The 16,300-nt window shown below is 46.0% G+C and overlaps 1 protein-coding gene across 1 annotated transcript in view; it reads right to left on the bottom strand.

Moving 5' to 3' along the window:
• Nucleotides 1-625: 625 nt before the first annotated feature.
• The window catches only part of LOC127035534 (maestro heat-like repeat-containing protein family member 2B), a 69,533-nt gene continuing 53,858 nt past the window's right edge, over nucleotides 626-16,300 (bottom strand). The window contains exons 33-43 of the mRNA XM_050925543.1: nucleotides 14,789-14,901; nucleotides 13,955-14,107; nucleotides 12,679-12,833; nucleotides 10,926-11,088; nucleotides 10,282-10,475; nucleotides 5,957-6,094; nucleotides 5,637-5,748; nucleotides 3,795-3,941; nucleotides 2,436-2,618; nucleotides 935-1,087; nucleotides 626-712 (exon numbers count right to left, since the gene is read on the bottom strand). Of these exons, the coding sequence (XP_050781500.1) occupies nucleotides 626-712; nucleotides 935-1,087; nucleotides 2,436-2,618; nucleotides 3,795-3,941; nucleotides 5,637-5,748; nucleotides 5,957-6,094; nucleotides 10,282-10,475; nucleotides 10,926-11,088; nucleotides 12,679-12,833; nucleotides 13,955-14,107; nucleotides 14,789-14,901 (1,598 nt within the window). The remainder of the gene's footprint in view (nucleotides 713-934; nucleotides 1,088-2,435; nucleotides 2,619-3,794; nucleotides 3,942-5,636; nucleotides 5,749-5,956; nucleotides 6,095-10,281; nucleotides 10,476-10,925; nucleotides 11,089-12,678; nucleotides 12,834-13,954; nucleotides 14,108-14,788; nucleotides 14,902-16,300) is intronic.

Raw genomic sequence — 16,300 nt, 5'->3', positions numbered from 1 at the left:
TGCATTCTCTTTGGCCTAGAGGAAATCAGGGACACATGAGCTCTCTCTGGCTAGAAGTGCCCTTTGACTGCCAGCACAGGCTTTTACGAAACCACAGGTAAAGTAAGGGAAAGAACAGGTGGCTGAGTAGAAGTGGGAAAAATGGGAATCTGGGCAGATTTACATTTCCCATCACCCTCCCTCATAATATCCCACCCTTGCAGTTATTTACATTGTCCATCACACATCCCCCCCAACACACCCCTCTACACCACCACAAGCCACTCCAGTCAATAATCTCACACAGTTCAACAGCTCACTCACAAGGTGTCTGCAAATGTCCTCCTGGAGCTCTGTAGGATTCAGCTCGTCTGTGCCACCAAGGTGCTTACTAATCGCATGCTGGGAATCTCTTCAGTCCCAAAAACGGGAAACAGAGGTGAAACGTAGCTCTGCATTTCTGAAAAAGAGTGTCACGCCAATTGAATTGTTCCCTACCGAGTGCTTGTGTTCATTCAAAGGGAACTCATCTGCATGACTGCGCATCTGTTCCAGGACAAAAAGGGATTCATCTGGATGTAATTGGCAGAAACATGCAGGAATGACTAATAGAGGGGAGAGCTTCCACTGAAACCTGGAGGTAGCATCAATGTCTTTTGGGAACAGTTATACCGATGAAAGCTGCTTCACCAGGCACAGCTGTGGTCTGTCCTCTATTCTGGGAGGTAGGGACCTGGGGTGCAGAGACACAGGAACAGAGACCTGTAGGTTCAGACCCATGACCTATCTTGGATTCTGATGAAGCAGCCCATGGACCAACCTCGCTGGAACTGACTCAGCAGAGGGCAATGAACTGAGGGGAGAATTTGGGCCTCCACGGCAGGCAGAATAGCAGAGCTCCCTGGCATTGGGAGGAAGATTTCTTTGGCTTAGTAACAATCACTGTCAGTCTTACCATTGAACCCTGGGGTTTGGTCTTGCAGGTGCAGCAGAAGTGTGACCCAGCTCTTTCGAACCTGCTCGGTGAAATAGGCCTTCCATTTTTCTTTGTCAACTGAGCCAGGATGCCAAATAGGACAAAGGCCATTGAACGAAGGGCATCATCCTCCTACAGCCAAGAAAACCCCCAACTTGATAAGTAAGGATAATCCCATCACGCACCTCACACAGCCATCTCTTCTATGCTAAAGTAGAATGATTCCAACTACAGCTAGTTGGAAAAACTTTAATTAACCAATTTTTTGTTTGAATTTGCTGATTCATGAAAATATTTTAGAGCCAGTTCAATTTTGATGAAATTCCTCTGGAAGCCAGGCAGGGGTCCTTAGAAACCTGCCTGGTGTCTTGCCAGTGCACTCATCCAGCTCCTTGGCAGCCGATCTGGCAGGCTGACTGGGATTGTAGACTTCCAGGCCCCCAGCTTCAGGGGGAAGGATAGCTCAGTGGTTTGAGCATTGGCCTGCTAAACCCAGGGTTGTGAGTTCAGTCCCTGAGGGGGCCATTTGGGGAACTGGGGTAAAAAGCTGGGAATTGGTCCTGTTTTGGGCAGGGGGTTGAACTAGGTGACCTCCTAAGGTCCCTTCCAACCCTAGTGTTCTCTGATTCTATGACCCTGGGAGTCCTGGCTCTCAAATTTGCACCTCTAGCTCTCAGGTTCCCAGCACCGGGACAGTCTGAGAGCAGACTGCTCTGGGCCAAGGCTTCCAATAGAGCTAGGCTGAGAATAGTAATTCTGTTTCACAAGGAGTTTTGAAGTTTGGGGAGAGGGGTTCCCACAAATAGGAACAAAACCAAAATTTGAAATCTCAAAATTCTCTGCTAAACAGAATTATCATTCCAACCCTCTCATATAAAAATGGTATAGAGCAGGCCCAATACTCTCTATTGCACTCTGTAACCCCCTTTTCCATGGTTATCTAGCTACCTAATCTAGTATTCAGACTTTCTTTGAGGTTATCAGTGGCAATAAAGAAGAACAGAAGGGTGAGACTGTGGGAGCAGGGATGTCATCCCCATCCTCCTAATGTTCTCCTCCTCCATAAAACACCTCTCTTCCCTAGGGCCTAAAATCTCTTCACTCTGACATGAGCAATGCCCAGGGAGTCCACATCACACATCGTAAATGGAGTCTAACAGGGCCAGCTCCAGGCCCCAGCACGCCAAGCACGTGCTTGGGCGGCATGCCGCGGGGGGTGTTCTCCCAGTTGCTGGGAGGGCGGCAGGTGGCTCTGCTGGACCTCCCGCAGGCATGCCTGTGGCAGCTCCACCAGAGCCGTGAGACCAGCTGACCGTCCGCAGGCACGGCTGCTGGAGGTCCACCGGAGCCGTGGGACTGGCAAGCGGCAGAGCGCCCCCCGTGGCATGCTACCGTCCTTGGGGCGGCGTTTTCGCTAGAGCTGGCCCTGGAGTCTAATCAAGATTGATTGAACTGAGGTTGGAGAGTTCTGTTCACATACATCGTCAAAGTAGGTCCGGATCTGTTGGGTGAGGTCTCTGAAGGAAGAACCGATGTCCTTCTCTTTCAGCTCCTTCAGGACTTTGGCCAGTGCTTTCATGCTCTCGCCAATGACTTCAGAACTGAAAATGTCATGTAAGGCCCCGATCAGTATGTCCAGAAGAAACTTCTTGTGCTTTTTCACCTGTACAAACAGATGATATTAAAGAACAATTATCACTGATCACAATTCTAAGAAGTTTTCTTTAGTAGTTATGAAGTTGTGGGAATTTCATCAACCCCCTCTCACCGCAGAGACCTATAGCTATATTTCAGACCAGGTGCTAGCTACAACGAGCCAAACTCGGTGCCATAATACACCTGTGTAATCCTATTACTAGATTTCTAGTTACTTAGATTCCAAGGCCAAAAGGGACCAGGGTGATTATCCAGTCTGACCTCCTGCCTAACACAGAACTTCCCCAAAATAGTCTCTATTGGAACTAGAGTGTATCTTTTAGAAAAACATCCAATCTTCATTTTAAAATGGCTAGTGACAGAGAATCCACCACAACCGTTGGCAAATTGTTCCAATGGTTAATTAAAATTACCATTAAAAATGGATGCCTTATTCCCAGTCTGAATGAGTCTAGCTTCGTTTTTCCTCATTGAATCTTGTTATATCTTTGCTTGCTAATGGGAAGAACCCATTACCAAAATTTGTTCCCCATGTGAGTAGTTATAGATGGCCCTCAGTTCACTCCTTAACCTTCTCTTTGCAAAGCTAAATAGATTGAGCTCCTTGAATCTATCACTAAAGGTCTATTTTCCAATCCTTTGATAATTCTTGTGACTCTTCTCTGAATCCTCTCTAATTCATCAGCATAATTCTTGAATTGTGGACACCTGATCTGGACACAGTATTCCAGCAGTGCTCACATGAATGCCATATTCAGAGTGAAAATAACTTTTTTACTCTGATTCAAGATTCCTCTGTTTATGCCTCCAAGGATCATTTCAGCCCTTTTGGCCACAGCTTGGCATTGGGAGCTTATGTTCAACTGATTCTCTGCCATGACTCAAGTGTTTTTTCAGCGTCATTGCTTCCTGGGATAGAGACTCCCACTCTGTAAGTATGGCCTGCATTTTTTCTTCCTAGATGTATACATTACATATGGTCATATTAAAGTGCACATTGTTTAGTTATGCCCAGCTTACCAAAGGAGCCAGCTTGATCTGTATTGACTGCAAAAAGGTTACTAGGGTATGGGAGAGAACAGAATTTGCCCTAGTGCATTGTGTGCAATCTCTGTAAACTCTGAACAATTATTTCCCTTGGTTTCTCTAGTTATGTTGCATCCTATTCAGTAATCTCTCATACCTTCTCAGGCGCCCCATCGACTATATTTCCCAGGCCTCTTACAGCCATCTGACGGACAATGCTGTTCCTATCCTGTGACCTTTCTTCCAAGATGTGTAAGACACTCTTAAGGAACTTCTTCTCCCTGAGCATGGGATTACTCATTAGCTGAAATAAAATCAACACATCCATTAGCCCCAATATGATCATAAAGATTGGGAATAGAATTTGAGCCGACATGGAATACACTAAAAACAACAAGGAGTCCTCCTACAGCCACAGTCTTGTGGATACAGACTAATATGGCTTCCCCTCTGACACTTGCCACATAACACACTGTAACTTTATCATTCCACAGAAATGAGAAATGTCTTCAAACCATGCAGTTTTCCTTTTGGGCACTATAATAGGGATCCACTCACCTCTTGAGTGGCTGGGTCTCGTACCACAGTCCTTTTCTCACCTCTGGTGCACCCTGCCAGCCGACCTCAGTGAGTCTTCTGTGGCTCAGGCCTCTCTCTGAGTCCCAAAGGCCAAATGAACCCCTTCAAGAACAGTCCCACTGCCCTCACTAGGGTTTCCAGCCCCAACTCTGGGTCCTTGAAATTCTACCCTTTGTTCAAGCTCTCCATAAGCATTGTCCCCTTCCTGAGGCTTATGGCACTGTAAGTGATAAGGGAACCTGGGCCTGCCCGTAACTCTGAGATCCAAACCATGGACCCTGTAAACAGTAGTTAGGCACTGCTTGATTTCAGTTCACTGTTGCTTCTTCCTACCGGCCACTTTTAGCTTCACCCTCACCTCAAGGTTAAAGTTCTTAAGGACTCTCTTCCTGCAAGCCCAACTTAAGCAAATGCTGCAAGAATCAAACTCTGGCTATCCCCTGAATTTCGGTGGCCAGAGAGCAGCATCTTTTCTTCCCCTCCAGTTCCTGCCAGGAACTGACCCTCTAAGGCCCTGCAGCTCCTTTTAGCTGAGCCTGATGGGCTCTGATTGGCTGCTTTCACGAGGCCTCTCTAGACAGACCCAGATTTGTGGCTCTTTTCCTGGGGCAGGGTGTAGTAGGACCATGGGGCATCTTATAAGAAGCCTCAAAGCCCAGGTACAGCCCATCCCAGGCACAGATCGATTGTTTTGCTTAGAACCAGATGAGTCCCTAAGATAGTTGCTTAGCATAAGTGGGAAATATGATGCAGATCTTAGAGGAAGGAGGTGGAAAGAGAGGATGGTCCAGCAGTTATCACACTAGCCTAGGATTTAGGAAACCCAGCTTCCATTTCCTGTTCCCTCAAAGACTTCCTGGGTGATCTTAGGCAAATCACTTAGCCCTTCTGTGTATCAGCTCCCTGCCTGTAAAATAGGAATAAGAGTGCTTCCCTACCTCCCAGGAGTGTTGTGGGGATGCATACATACATGAATGAGTTTTGAGGTACTCAGATACTACAGTAATGAGAACCTATGATAGATGTGAATGTATTTGTATGTTGCATGTTTTATAGTATTTAGACACTAGGTTCATTCCGAAGATCTGCTGAGCTAAACCAAAATCAGGAGCTGTTGGTTAGTATCAGCACTAGGACTTGGCAGAAGAGTTCCAGGAATCCAAACTCTGTCTGTAGCTCTCTCAGCCAGCCCCTGTGGTTGTGTAGCTAGTATAGGCAATGACAGCAATATAAATATCAGAGAGAGAACGACTCCGAAAGGTAGAATGAAGTTCCTTGTCAGGTTTCCATATAAAGGGGGACCCATTCTACTATCTAAAATGACAATTACTCCTATGAACTGAACTGTACAACTCCCGAAAGAAAGGCAAACAGACAATGGTCTAATGGTGAAACTGCTCTTCAGAGCCCGCTGTCTTACCTGGGCAAGGAAAGCTGTGCCCGTGACTCGGTAGTTTTCTGTCGGGGAATTCACCCAGGGGAGGAGGTTCTGGATGATCTCAGGTGTTACTAGTTCAGATTTTAGCAGAACGCTGGAAGGCAAAAGAAACTGCTTATGGGGTCGATTGCACACTTCAAAAACTCAGCTGCTCTGAGCAGACTGCTCTGATATCTATGAGTGGGAGCTGTGTGTTTCCACCCAGGGCACCCCCCACAAAGCTATAAACTGGAGGTTCCCTCTCAGCCACTTTATTTGCTACTGATTCCCAAGGATAAAATGATGCCTCCTAGATCTCTTACCTCACCAGCAGACACACTCCCTCATGGTGAGTCTGGGGGTTTTCAAGCAGAATCCAAGTTCTCTGCTCCCTGAGTTCTCTCATCAGTCTCGCATTCCCAACTTTGAAAAGCACAGATTCTAATGCTTGGACAGAAAACCTGGGGAAAGAGAGGCACCGAACTGCAGCAATTGGTAGGAAGGTGCAGCCTGAACAGAGTCAGGAAACCCCAGTTATTTGTCAAATCTGCTGTTCATCGACAGTTCATCCATTGGCAATATCCTGGACAGCAGCGTTCCTGGAAGGACTTGATGCCGGGAGGTAAGTTTCAGTCTCATACATCTCATATAACTAGTTTTGCTAGGGACAAAATTTTGCAGTCATTTTTCCCTTTCTGCATGGAGCATGGGCACTAAGACTACAATGATATGGAAAAAAATACATGATCATGACCCAAAAACTGGGGGCACAGAGTGTGGTGATCACTAATGGACATTTTGGGGTGATATCTCCAGATATGATGTGACAGAGTGCTAAGGGTTTGCACTTGAGTCAGCATTCTGGTGACCATTAGTACTAATTCAGTTCCTCACAGAAGGCCTAATTGGTCAGAGGTGTACCTGATTACGAGGTCTGACTGGGGCTAGTGAGTCATGGAACCAATCATTCCATTAACAGGGAAACTGTGTAAAAGGACATGGGCAGGAGCCCTTTGAGGGGAACAGATAGAGAAAGAAACTTGGGTGACCAGATGTTCCAATATTTGGGGCTTTATCTTATACAGGTGCCTATTACTCCCAACCCCCTGTCCTGATTGTTCACACTTGCTGTCTGGTCACCCTAAGAGAAACAAAAAGAGAAAAAGCTGAGAGAGCCTGACAAAATGAGGTCTCTGAGTGGAAATACCTTACTCCCCATTTTGGAGAAGAGTTTAGAAAGTTGAGATACAAGATAAAGGTGCTATGTATTGGTAGGGGGATTAAATAGACTATACGTTGATGCTTACAAACAAGAAAGTCTCAAGGTTTGTAGAAGATGTAAGGGTGCAACAGCCCTCTCTGTCACAGCACGGGGCTGGTCAGGGATTTCCCTGTTATCTATGCAAATGGAGAGCCTGCTGGAGAAGCCAGGGTAGAGGTTTGGCAATCCGGGTGATGGAGGGAACACCTTGAAATGGATGGCGAAGCAGAAAAGAGAAGTGTAGAACAGGGGTTCTCAACCTTTCTGTTTCTGAGCCTCCCCCCATCCCCAACATGCTATAAATACTCCATGGCCCCGTTCCAGGCCTCGGCCCTGCCAGGCATCAGAGTTTGGGGCTCCTGGCTCTGGATTTTAACTGCACAGGGTGCAGGGGCTCGGGACTTTAGTGCAGGTCCTGGGCTTCAGGGCTCCAGCCTGGCTGGGCTCAGAGCTCCAGCTTTCTGCCCTGAGCCCCAACTAGTCTAATGCCAGCCCTGCTTGGCAGACCCCCTAAAACTGGCCTGGTTGAGAATACCCTACAGACCTTCCAACAATCCCACCATGCAGAAGAACAGCCTTTGCTTGCCTGGTAGGTTTAACAGCAAAAGAGCCTTCAAGAATTGATATAGGAGCAAGCCCAGATCTGGCAACAACTCCTCCAAAGTCTGGCAAGTCCTGGGACAGGAAATGGAAACCAAGCACAGGAGATCAGACTCTGTAAAATGAGACATGCAAACAACCCTGATGTGGTTTTGGTTACTCTTAAAGGAGCAGCAGTGAGAACTCATAGGGACAGAACAATGTGGGCCCTTCGACTGACACCCTATTTAACTGGGGAAGCACATATATGGCTCTTAGTGATTAGCGAGCAAGAGATTATGACATGATTAAAGCAGCCATGCTGGACTAGGTGAGGCCTGTCCACAGAAAAGTACTGCCAGAAATGGAGAGTTGAAAGATGGATTGAGGGATTATCCTTCTGGGCATTTGGATAGAAATTGAAAGATTGGGCCACTCACTGGTAAGGCCAGATACTCAAACTGGGGGGGAGATTCTGGAAGTTTCTTCAGAGTCTCCCTGAGCATACTTGAGTATGGGTTACGTGGCGCCAGCCAGTTAAAGTTACAGAGGCATTTGCAGAGACGGACATTCCCAGAGTGAGCCAGTGGTTTAAGGGACTAGATCTGAGAAGGAGCAGAGTGCCTCCAGATGGGAAGGGCAGCAAGAAGAAGAGGGAGGAGCCTCAAGGAACTGTAGTGGGAGCTTGGCCTGCAGTGTGCTTCTGACATGGACGTGAAGGACAGCTAAAAAGAGACTGTCCTAAAATGGACTGTGAATTTGCACAGCTTTGTGGCAGGGACAAGACTCCCAGGCAGGGAAGAAAAAAGAAAGTAGCTACCGTACCGGTATGGGTAGGGAGGAGCCACCAAAGGGAATAATGGACACAGCTTCATCCTGTTTGCTGATCAGGCAGGAGTTAGTGAAACCCCACTGGATACTTCCCAGAGGTAGGATCAAAACTGAATATGTCCATGGGGACAATACGTTCTGCCCAATGGCAGAGGTGACTCTGGAGATCAAGGGGAAGTTTAGGCAGGAACATGTAGGGGCAGTGGATGGATTGCCCCATTGCCTTCTGCTGGGCATGGACTGGGATCCCTTTCTAACCGGGACACCAAGGCATGTGTGGAGGCCTAGAAGGGTGGAACTAAAACCTGCAGGGCCAGGTAAAGAGGAAATATATGTAAAGGAGCTGGAGGAACCTAGACACGAAAGTACAAGCCACAGAGAAGGTGAGGATGGAGAAGTCCCCTGAGAGACAAGAGGGAGGAGAGAGAAAACAAAAAAGTCAAGAGTAAAGGTGACTGAAGATCATCCACTGGGGTCAAACAGTCAGCAGATCCCTGACCACCAGGATCTCAGGAGCCGGCATCCCGAGAACACTTTGGAGGGACTCCGAGCAGTCTGTGTTCATGGAAGAGGCTGGGGCATAGCATACCACCGCATCACATAGAGGTACCTAAATCTGTCCTGCACATGGGCCAACAGCACGAGTAGAATATACACTTGTGTCTGCAGCGCCAGCAATCACACAGCTAGGTAGCCATCCATGGGAACAAATTCAAGTTTTGTGGACAAAACTTAGGCACCCATGCTTGAAAACCTGACTCACTGTGGCCACTACATAAGATCAGCCTTACTGGGTCAGTCCAATGGTCCATCTAGTCCAGTACACTGTCTTCCAACAGTGGTCAATGCCAGCTTCTTCAGAAGAAATGAACAGAACAGGGCAATCGTGAAGTGATCCAATCCTCGTTGTCCAGTCTCAGCTTCTGGTGGTCAGAGGCCTAGGGACACCCAGAGCATGAGGTTGCATCCCTCACCATCTTGCCTAATAGCGACTGACGGACCTGTCCTCCATGAACTTATCTAATTCTTTTTTTAACCCAGTTATACTTTTGACTGTCACAACATTCCTTGGCAATGAGTTCCACAGGTTGACTGTGTGTTGTGTGAAGTAGTACTTCCTTATGTTTATTTTATACCTGCTGCCCATTCATGAACAGAATTTAGATCCTGGTTTCCGAGGAACAGTCAGAGACATAAAACCAGGAAGTCTGTAATTTGAGCACCTTGTTGGCTCGGAATAAAGAAACACAATAACAATAGAAACTAATAATGTTGTGAGGTTGGTGGGAAATGTACATTAATGGGCTACCAGAGCTGAAGTCAACTGATGATACAGGAATCTCTTAGTGTTAACTGGGGAGGGGCACAGAAAGTGGGTGCCGAGTGGTCTGGTATGTACATTCTAGTTCACTAAAAGATTGCCATATGAGTCTCAAATAAAAGCCCATGTCACCAATATCATTGTGAAATGCTTACAGATGCTGTGTAAAGAGCCACGCATATGCATTGAAAATTACATTCTTATGATCTGTGTCTAGGGACTAGTTACCAGAAAAGCTGAAAAAATGGTTTTCTTTCAGGCAAGAAATGTTTCTCCTACCTGTTTGTTTACATGTAAATTAAGCATGTAGGATTCACAATCAGTTCAGAAGGACTGTGAGAACTTCAAAGAAAGAAAAGTAACAGGGGGTGGGGACCCAATTTTGGGGTACACATCAAAGGTTTGCTCTAGTATATTTGAGGGACAAAGAAGACACTCTGGCATCTTTCACTTAGGAAGTAGATGGACAGCAGGGTCACTATCAGGCTTGGGTGAGAAACATCTTTAGACAGGAGGTTAACCCTGTTGGTTAAGTTTAGTCTCTAGGAGCATGTTATGATTTCATTATATGTGTAACCATAATCTTGGGAACTCCTGGGGAGTGTCACACAACTCTATTGGAATTCTCTTTGTTTCTCTTCCTTCCTTCTAATTACCGGCAAGGGTTGCCTTCAGTATGTTGTCGGTCTCTTTGGCCTAGGCTCGGGCTGCTGATCACTGGCAAAGGCATCTTTTGGCCTAAGGTTCGGCTGACCTGCTGCAGGAGAACAGGAAACAACTCTGGGAGCAGCTCCTGCACGGCTTTGCTCGACTGCAGTGCTGACACCACCTGAAAGATGGCACATGTTGCCTGAAAGGAAAGCATGGTAAAAAATGAGATCTCCTCCCAACACCATCACGCCCTCTCTCCCCTTCTGATATCTGCTCTACTAAATTCTCACTTCTGCCAGTAACTTGAATGACTGCGAGCAACTCCCTTAACTCATGGCTCAGTTTCCCATGTCTATAAAAATGTGTATGACCTACCAAGGCATGTTGTGAGTCCTAAGGAATATTTGCAAAGCACTGTGAGAAACCTGGTTCAAAGACTTTCTTATTGCCAGATGTTATTAAGTAAATCAGCCACGTACTCTAAACCTGCCGTATTTGTTCCACAGACAGCAGAGCTGGACTCAGGGAAACAGTACATCAGAGGAGAAGTGCCCACACAGCAATATTCTACCACATTTCTAGCTTTCCATCAGCAGGATTGTCACAGGGCAGAGGAAAGCCTGAAAGACGTGTCTGTCACCTAACTTACTGAGAGAGGTTCAGCAGCTGCCAAATGCCTGTCAGTTTCAGTCTCTGAGGTGACGCTTCCTTCTTGGCTTGTTGAAGTCTTTATTTTTTCTATTAGGACCTGTAGGACTTGAGTGGCAAGCAAGGGGTCTTCCCCCAGAGATCTCCACAGTTCAGTGGTGTCACTGCAATTTAACAGAAGTTACATGTAAACCTTGGACACTTTTGTGGCTCAGACGGAATGCATCATATTTAAGTAAAGACCAAATTATCTCCTTGCCTATGATGAGAAAGTTAGGAGTGCTATCCTCCTTTAATGCTCTTCCTGTTTAAATATTGGAGTTTCCAGTTACAGAACTAGGTTAAGTGACATAGTCTTACTGCAGCCTAACCATTAATACTAGACTTCAGAAGGACAGGACACAGAGCGCCAACCTCAGTTCCTGTTTTCCCACTTCCCAGTAAATATGGACCTATGAGTATGTGGCTTCCAAAGATCTAGGGTTTGGAAGGCAAGTTAATGAAAGAAAAGCCACATTCCTACTAACTGGACATACAACTATGAGAACGAATATTCAGAGCCATCTTAGGTCCCCTTTACAAAGTGTGTCCCTACCCTCTGTGTGCCAGAAGCTGGGACTGAGCAACAGGGGATGGATCACTTGAGATTTACCTGTTCTGTTCATTCCCTTTGGGGTATGTGGCACTGGACACTGTTGGAAGACAGGATACTGGGCCAGATGGACCTTTGGTTTGACCCACTATGGCCGTTCTTATGGTCTTAGATTCTGGTAACTGATAACTCAGTTGGGAATCTTTAAATGAAATCATGGATCTGCTTCCAGCTCAGTTTTAAATACCAAGGATGGCAATTCTATTCTAGCAGCCACACCCTCACTGATACCAAGCGGAGCCCTGATGATAATATTGCCCCTATTCTTTGTAATCAGCCAGTGATTGGACTTGAAGCTGTCATGCTACCAGGAAATCAACAGCCACTGCTAATTTCCAGAGTGAGGTCAATTCAGGTGTCTAGAGAGCAAGGCCAGGTTCCAGGCACCAGCCCAGCAAGCAGCTGCTTAGGGTGGCCAATGGCGAGTGGCGGCATGTCTGGGTCTTCGGTGGCAATTCGGCAGCTGGTCTCTCACTCCCTCTCGCAGGAGCGGTGTCAGGGTTTTTGGCGCCCTAGGCGCAGGGCCGGCTTGCAGGTCCTGCGGCTCTGGTGGACCAGCCGCAGGCGTGCCTGCAGATGTTCCACCGGAGCCGCGGGACCAGGTCCACCGGAGCAGTCTGCCGCCCTCCAAATCCTGGCGCCCTAGACTACTGTCTAGATGACCTAAATGGAAGCGCCGGCCCTTGCCCTCTCGGAGCGAAGGACCAGCCGTTGAATTGCCGCCGAAGACGAAGCGGCAGTGGCAGAGGTGCAGATCGCGATCACAGCATTTTTTTTTCCTTTTTGCTGCTTAGGGCAGCAAAAACCCTGGAGCCGGCTCTGCTAGAGAAGTAGATGTTTCCAACAATCCACTCCAGTTATACTAGTAAGGATCGGTCTTTAGGATGTCAAAGAAGTTATGAATTAATGGAAACAGTATGACACTTAATTTCTCTCCGCACCCCACTTAACATGCTCTTGGACCTTCCTGCAGAAAGACCCAGGCTATTAACCGTCAGGAATTATCCCAAACTGTCTGCTGCTTAAATGAGCCCTATAGCTCCCAGTAAAGCTGTGGGATCGATCTTTTACCAAGATAACTGCAATAGGTAGCGGTATATACCGGTTCATCGGCAGACGTTTTCTGAGGAGGCTGGAGATCACTGCCTCTAGATGATGATGAGCTAGAATGGACACTGCCTCCAGAAGGAACTGCCTCAAGCTGCCCTCCTTGATACTAAGCATGTGGCTATATATTATATTCAGAATAGCTGGCACCTGGAAGGAACAAAACCAAAAAGAAATGTCCCTTTTTCTTTCTCTCTATTCAGTCTACAGAATCAAAAACTTTATTTAGCCATTTGCTGCTTTTTTCGAAATTCCTCAGGAAACAAACATTCAAATATATCCGCGTAACTTTAACCCACAACAATTGCCCACACTTGGCTGTAAAGATTAACACTCACACGCACATATACATACCAGGTAAGTTAATGGGGTGGTGCCCAGCTATGCATTAAATAAACCAGTTCGCATGCACAAAAGAAGGCTTTGCTTGCCCAGATTTTGCAGGTGTGATTTAAGCAGCCAAATCTGATCATTTGCCTTGAAGGATGCAGAGTTCATAAACAACCACAAGCACAAAACATGCAAGTGCTTTAAACACAGTGTGCAAATGCCTGGGACTATGAACAGGCAATGACCTCTCATATTCATTCCTAGCCCTTAACATCTTCAAAACACTGTGCAAACATGGCACTTCTGCTGGGAGGGTTCCCTGTCCTGAGGCCTTTCACCAGCCTTGGTAGAAGATTTGTGGAGTGCTCCTTTCATCTAGCCCTAACGCACTGGGCTCCAGAATAAAGCATATAAATAGTTGATCCCAAAGACACTCTAGTTTTCTCCATCCCTCCTTCTATTCTTAAAGGGTACGTCTACACAGCAAAAAAAACATACCACAGCAGTGTAAAAGTGTTGCTGTTCGTGCTCGGGCTGGAGCCCAGGCTCTGAAACCTGGCAAGAGGGTGGGTCTCAGAGCCCAGGCTCCAGACTCACTGGGAATGACTACAGGGCTATTTTTATTCAGGTAGCCCTTAGCCATAGGCCTCCTAAGAACTGGATGCCTCCAAGTGCCAGTCATTCTGTCTTCTTGTTTTTGCCCCAGAGTCTGTTTTTTCAAGCCTTTCTTGGCTGAATACTGTGTCAACAAGCTAGACAAATAAATAATTAACCACCTTCCTTTTCCCTTGGATTCTTTCTGTCTACTGCTATTGATTCTGCCATTGCCTATCTTAGGGTAGGAACAGAGATGGAATCGACTCTGTGTCCGAGGGGGAGAAACAGCAAAGATCTAAAAGCCTAGAGTTTAGGCAGAAAACCTCTCCAGTTTCCCGTTTTACCTGGTCCAGCATGGCATCTCCACACTCCTTTAGGATGATCTTCATCCATAGCCCAGCTGCCGTGGCACAGGTGGGGTTAGCAGACAGCATACTATCCATTGTGGCCTCAATAAAGTCTGCAGCCTGTTCGGAAGGGAAGTACTCACTAACAACCTGGGAACAAAGCAAAAACAGGAGAGACTGCAATGATGTTTGGCTCCAGCACTTTTAAAAATGGAGGCCTAGTATCTCCATGGAAAAAGTTCTATGAATCAGCATATTGTTAATTAGTCTTATGTCCAGCTAGCCATTTGGGATTCAAATTCTTTCTATAGTCTATATACTACATTTTTGTATTCTACACTAATGATATCAGGTTCAAGGCAAAGCCTCTGTTGCACTGTTAGCACAACACTGTACTGGATATGCAAGAGGCAAGTTTCCAGTTTGTATTCTCTTAGATACACTGCATCTTTTTACAACCTATCAAATGAAGTCAAGAGAGGCATGCACACAAATATAGGCTAAGGCAAACCCGCAAGGTGACAGAATGAAGACTGGGTGGTTTCTCAGCTTGATGTTCCACTAACACAGTTTTTTCTCATGGATGGCTGGATAGGTACATGTGTGTGCATCTGCATGCGCATTTTCATGCACATGCAACATTCTGCGGAATCCGGTTTTTACATGGCATTTATAGCACACATCTATGAAAATCATCTTGCTGGTTACAGGCAACAAATGCCCCATGCCCACAGCTTGCTCCAAGTACAGAAAGGCATCATGAAAGCGTAAATGTAAAATGAACAGTGCCTGGTCACTAGAACATCTGCACAAGTTTTTTGAGTCAGTTACCCTGGCCATTTTGGAAGATGCCTGAAACAGAGCCTCAGGGTCTGGAGCTGCTGTTAGTTCTTCACGGAGACAGCTCAGCTCCTCCTCCACTGACCCGAGGTTCATGGGCTGGCCTGGAGTGGAGAAAAGGAGAAAAAGTACTATAATGATTAATGAAACTGAACCTCTACTGCATGGACATTCATACAGAAGGATCCATGTGCTATGCTGTTATTAGCACAGTGTAAAATCTTGGCCCCATCAAAGTCAATAGCAAAACTCCTGTTGACTATAATGGAGTCGAGATTACACCCTAAATGTCTGAAAGTTCACAGTAGTGGTATGTTACTGTGACTGATACGGGATTGAACAAGCACCATATTCTGCTTGGAGCAGCTTTCTGGGTGTGTCTGGTTTCAGTAGCCTCTCTGCTCTCAATATTTAAATCTAATCTCATATTCAAGTACAATTCATGCAGGTAGGTGTGAGGTTCCAATGTAGAGGTGAATCCCTCCACCAAAACTCTCATTGTAAAACAGATGGGGATGGACAAAAACTTTGGCAGGAAACCCAGGCTCATCTGTCACTTCTAAACAATGCTGGGATTTCTATGTTGTACATTTAAAAGTTTGGAGTCCCTTATTCTGTTTCTGAATCAGCAACACTGTTTTTTAGGACTGATTAATAATCATTGGAAATAGGGTGACCAGATGTCCCGATTTTATAGGGACAGTCCCAATTTTGGGATCTTTTTCTTATATAGACTCCTGTGATCCCCCACCCCGTCCCGATGTTTCACATTTGCTGTCTGGTGACCCTAACTGGAAATGCCCTTAAATGATAACCAAGCTCTATCCCATTAGGTGAAAAGAATATCCTACTCCAGGGGTCGGCAACCCTTCAGAAGTGCTGTGCCGGGTCTTCATTTATTCACTCAAATTTAAGGTTTTGCGTGCCAGTAACACATTTTAACATTTTGAGAAGGTCTCTTTCTATAAGTCTATAATATGTAACTAAACTATTGTTATATGTAAAGTAAATAAAGCTTTAAAAATGTTCCAGAAGCTTCATTTAAAATTAAATTAAAATGCAGAGCCCTCCGGACTGGTGGCCAGGACCTGGGCAGTGTGAGTGCCACTGAAAATCAGCTCATGTGCCACCTTCGGCACTCGTGCCATAGGTTGCCTACCCCATCCTACTCTTTCACAAAGGGGAAGATGGCCTACACTTACTCCAATAGCTTTGACTGTTCATGACAGAGGGCTGCTGGAAGAACTTTTTGTTTAAAGAATTATTCCAGGAAACCCTTCCAATACAGCCAGTGGCAGGGTAAAGAGAATGAAAATGTTTAGTACCAAGGGCTTGTCTACATGAAGATAGTCAAGAAAGCTAATCCAAATTTATTTTCAAAATGCATTAGTTAAACTTCATTAAACATCTATGGGGACACATTTATTTAGAATTCAAGGGGCCTTATTTCAGGTTAGTTTAATTCTTGTAATTCACTATAATTAATTCAGAATCAGAGCATCC

The sequence above is a fragment of the Gopherus flavomarginatus genome, chromosome 16 (genome assembly GCF_025201925.1).
Source record: "Gopherus flavomarginatus isolate rGopFla2 chromosome 16, rGopFla2.mat.asm, whole genome shotgun sequence".
NCBI lineage: Eukaryota > Metazoa > Chordata > Testudines > Testudinidae > Gopherus > Gopherus flavomarginatus.
Note: the sequence above shows the minus strand (reverse complement) of the source record. Positions and strands in the feature narration are given on the sequence as shown.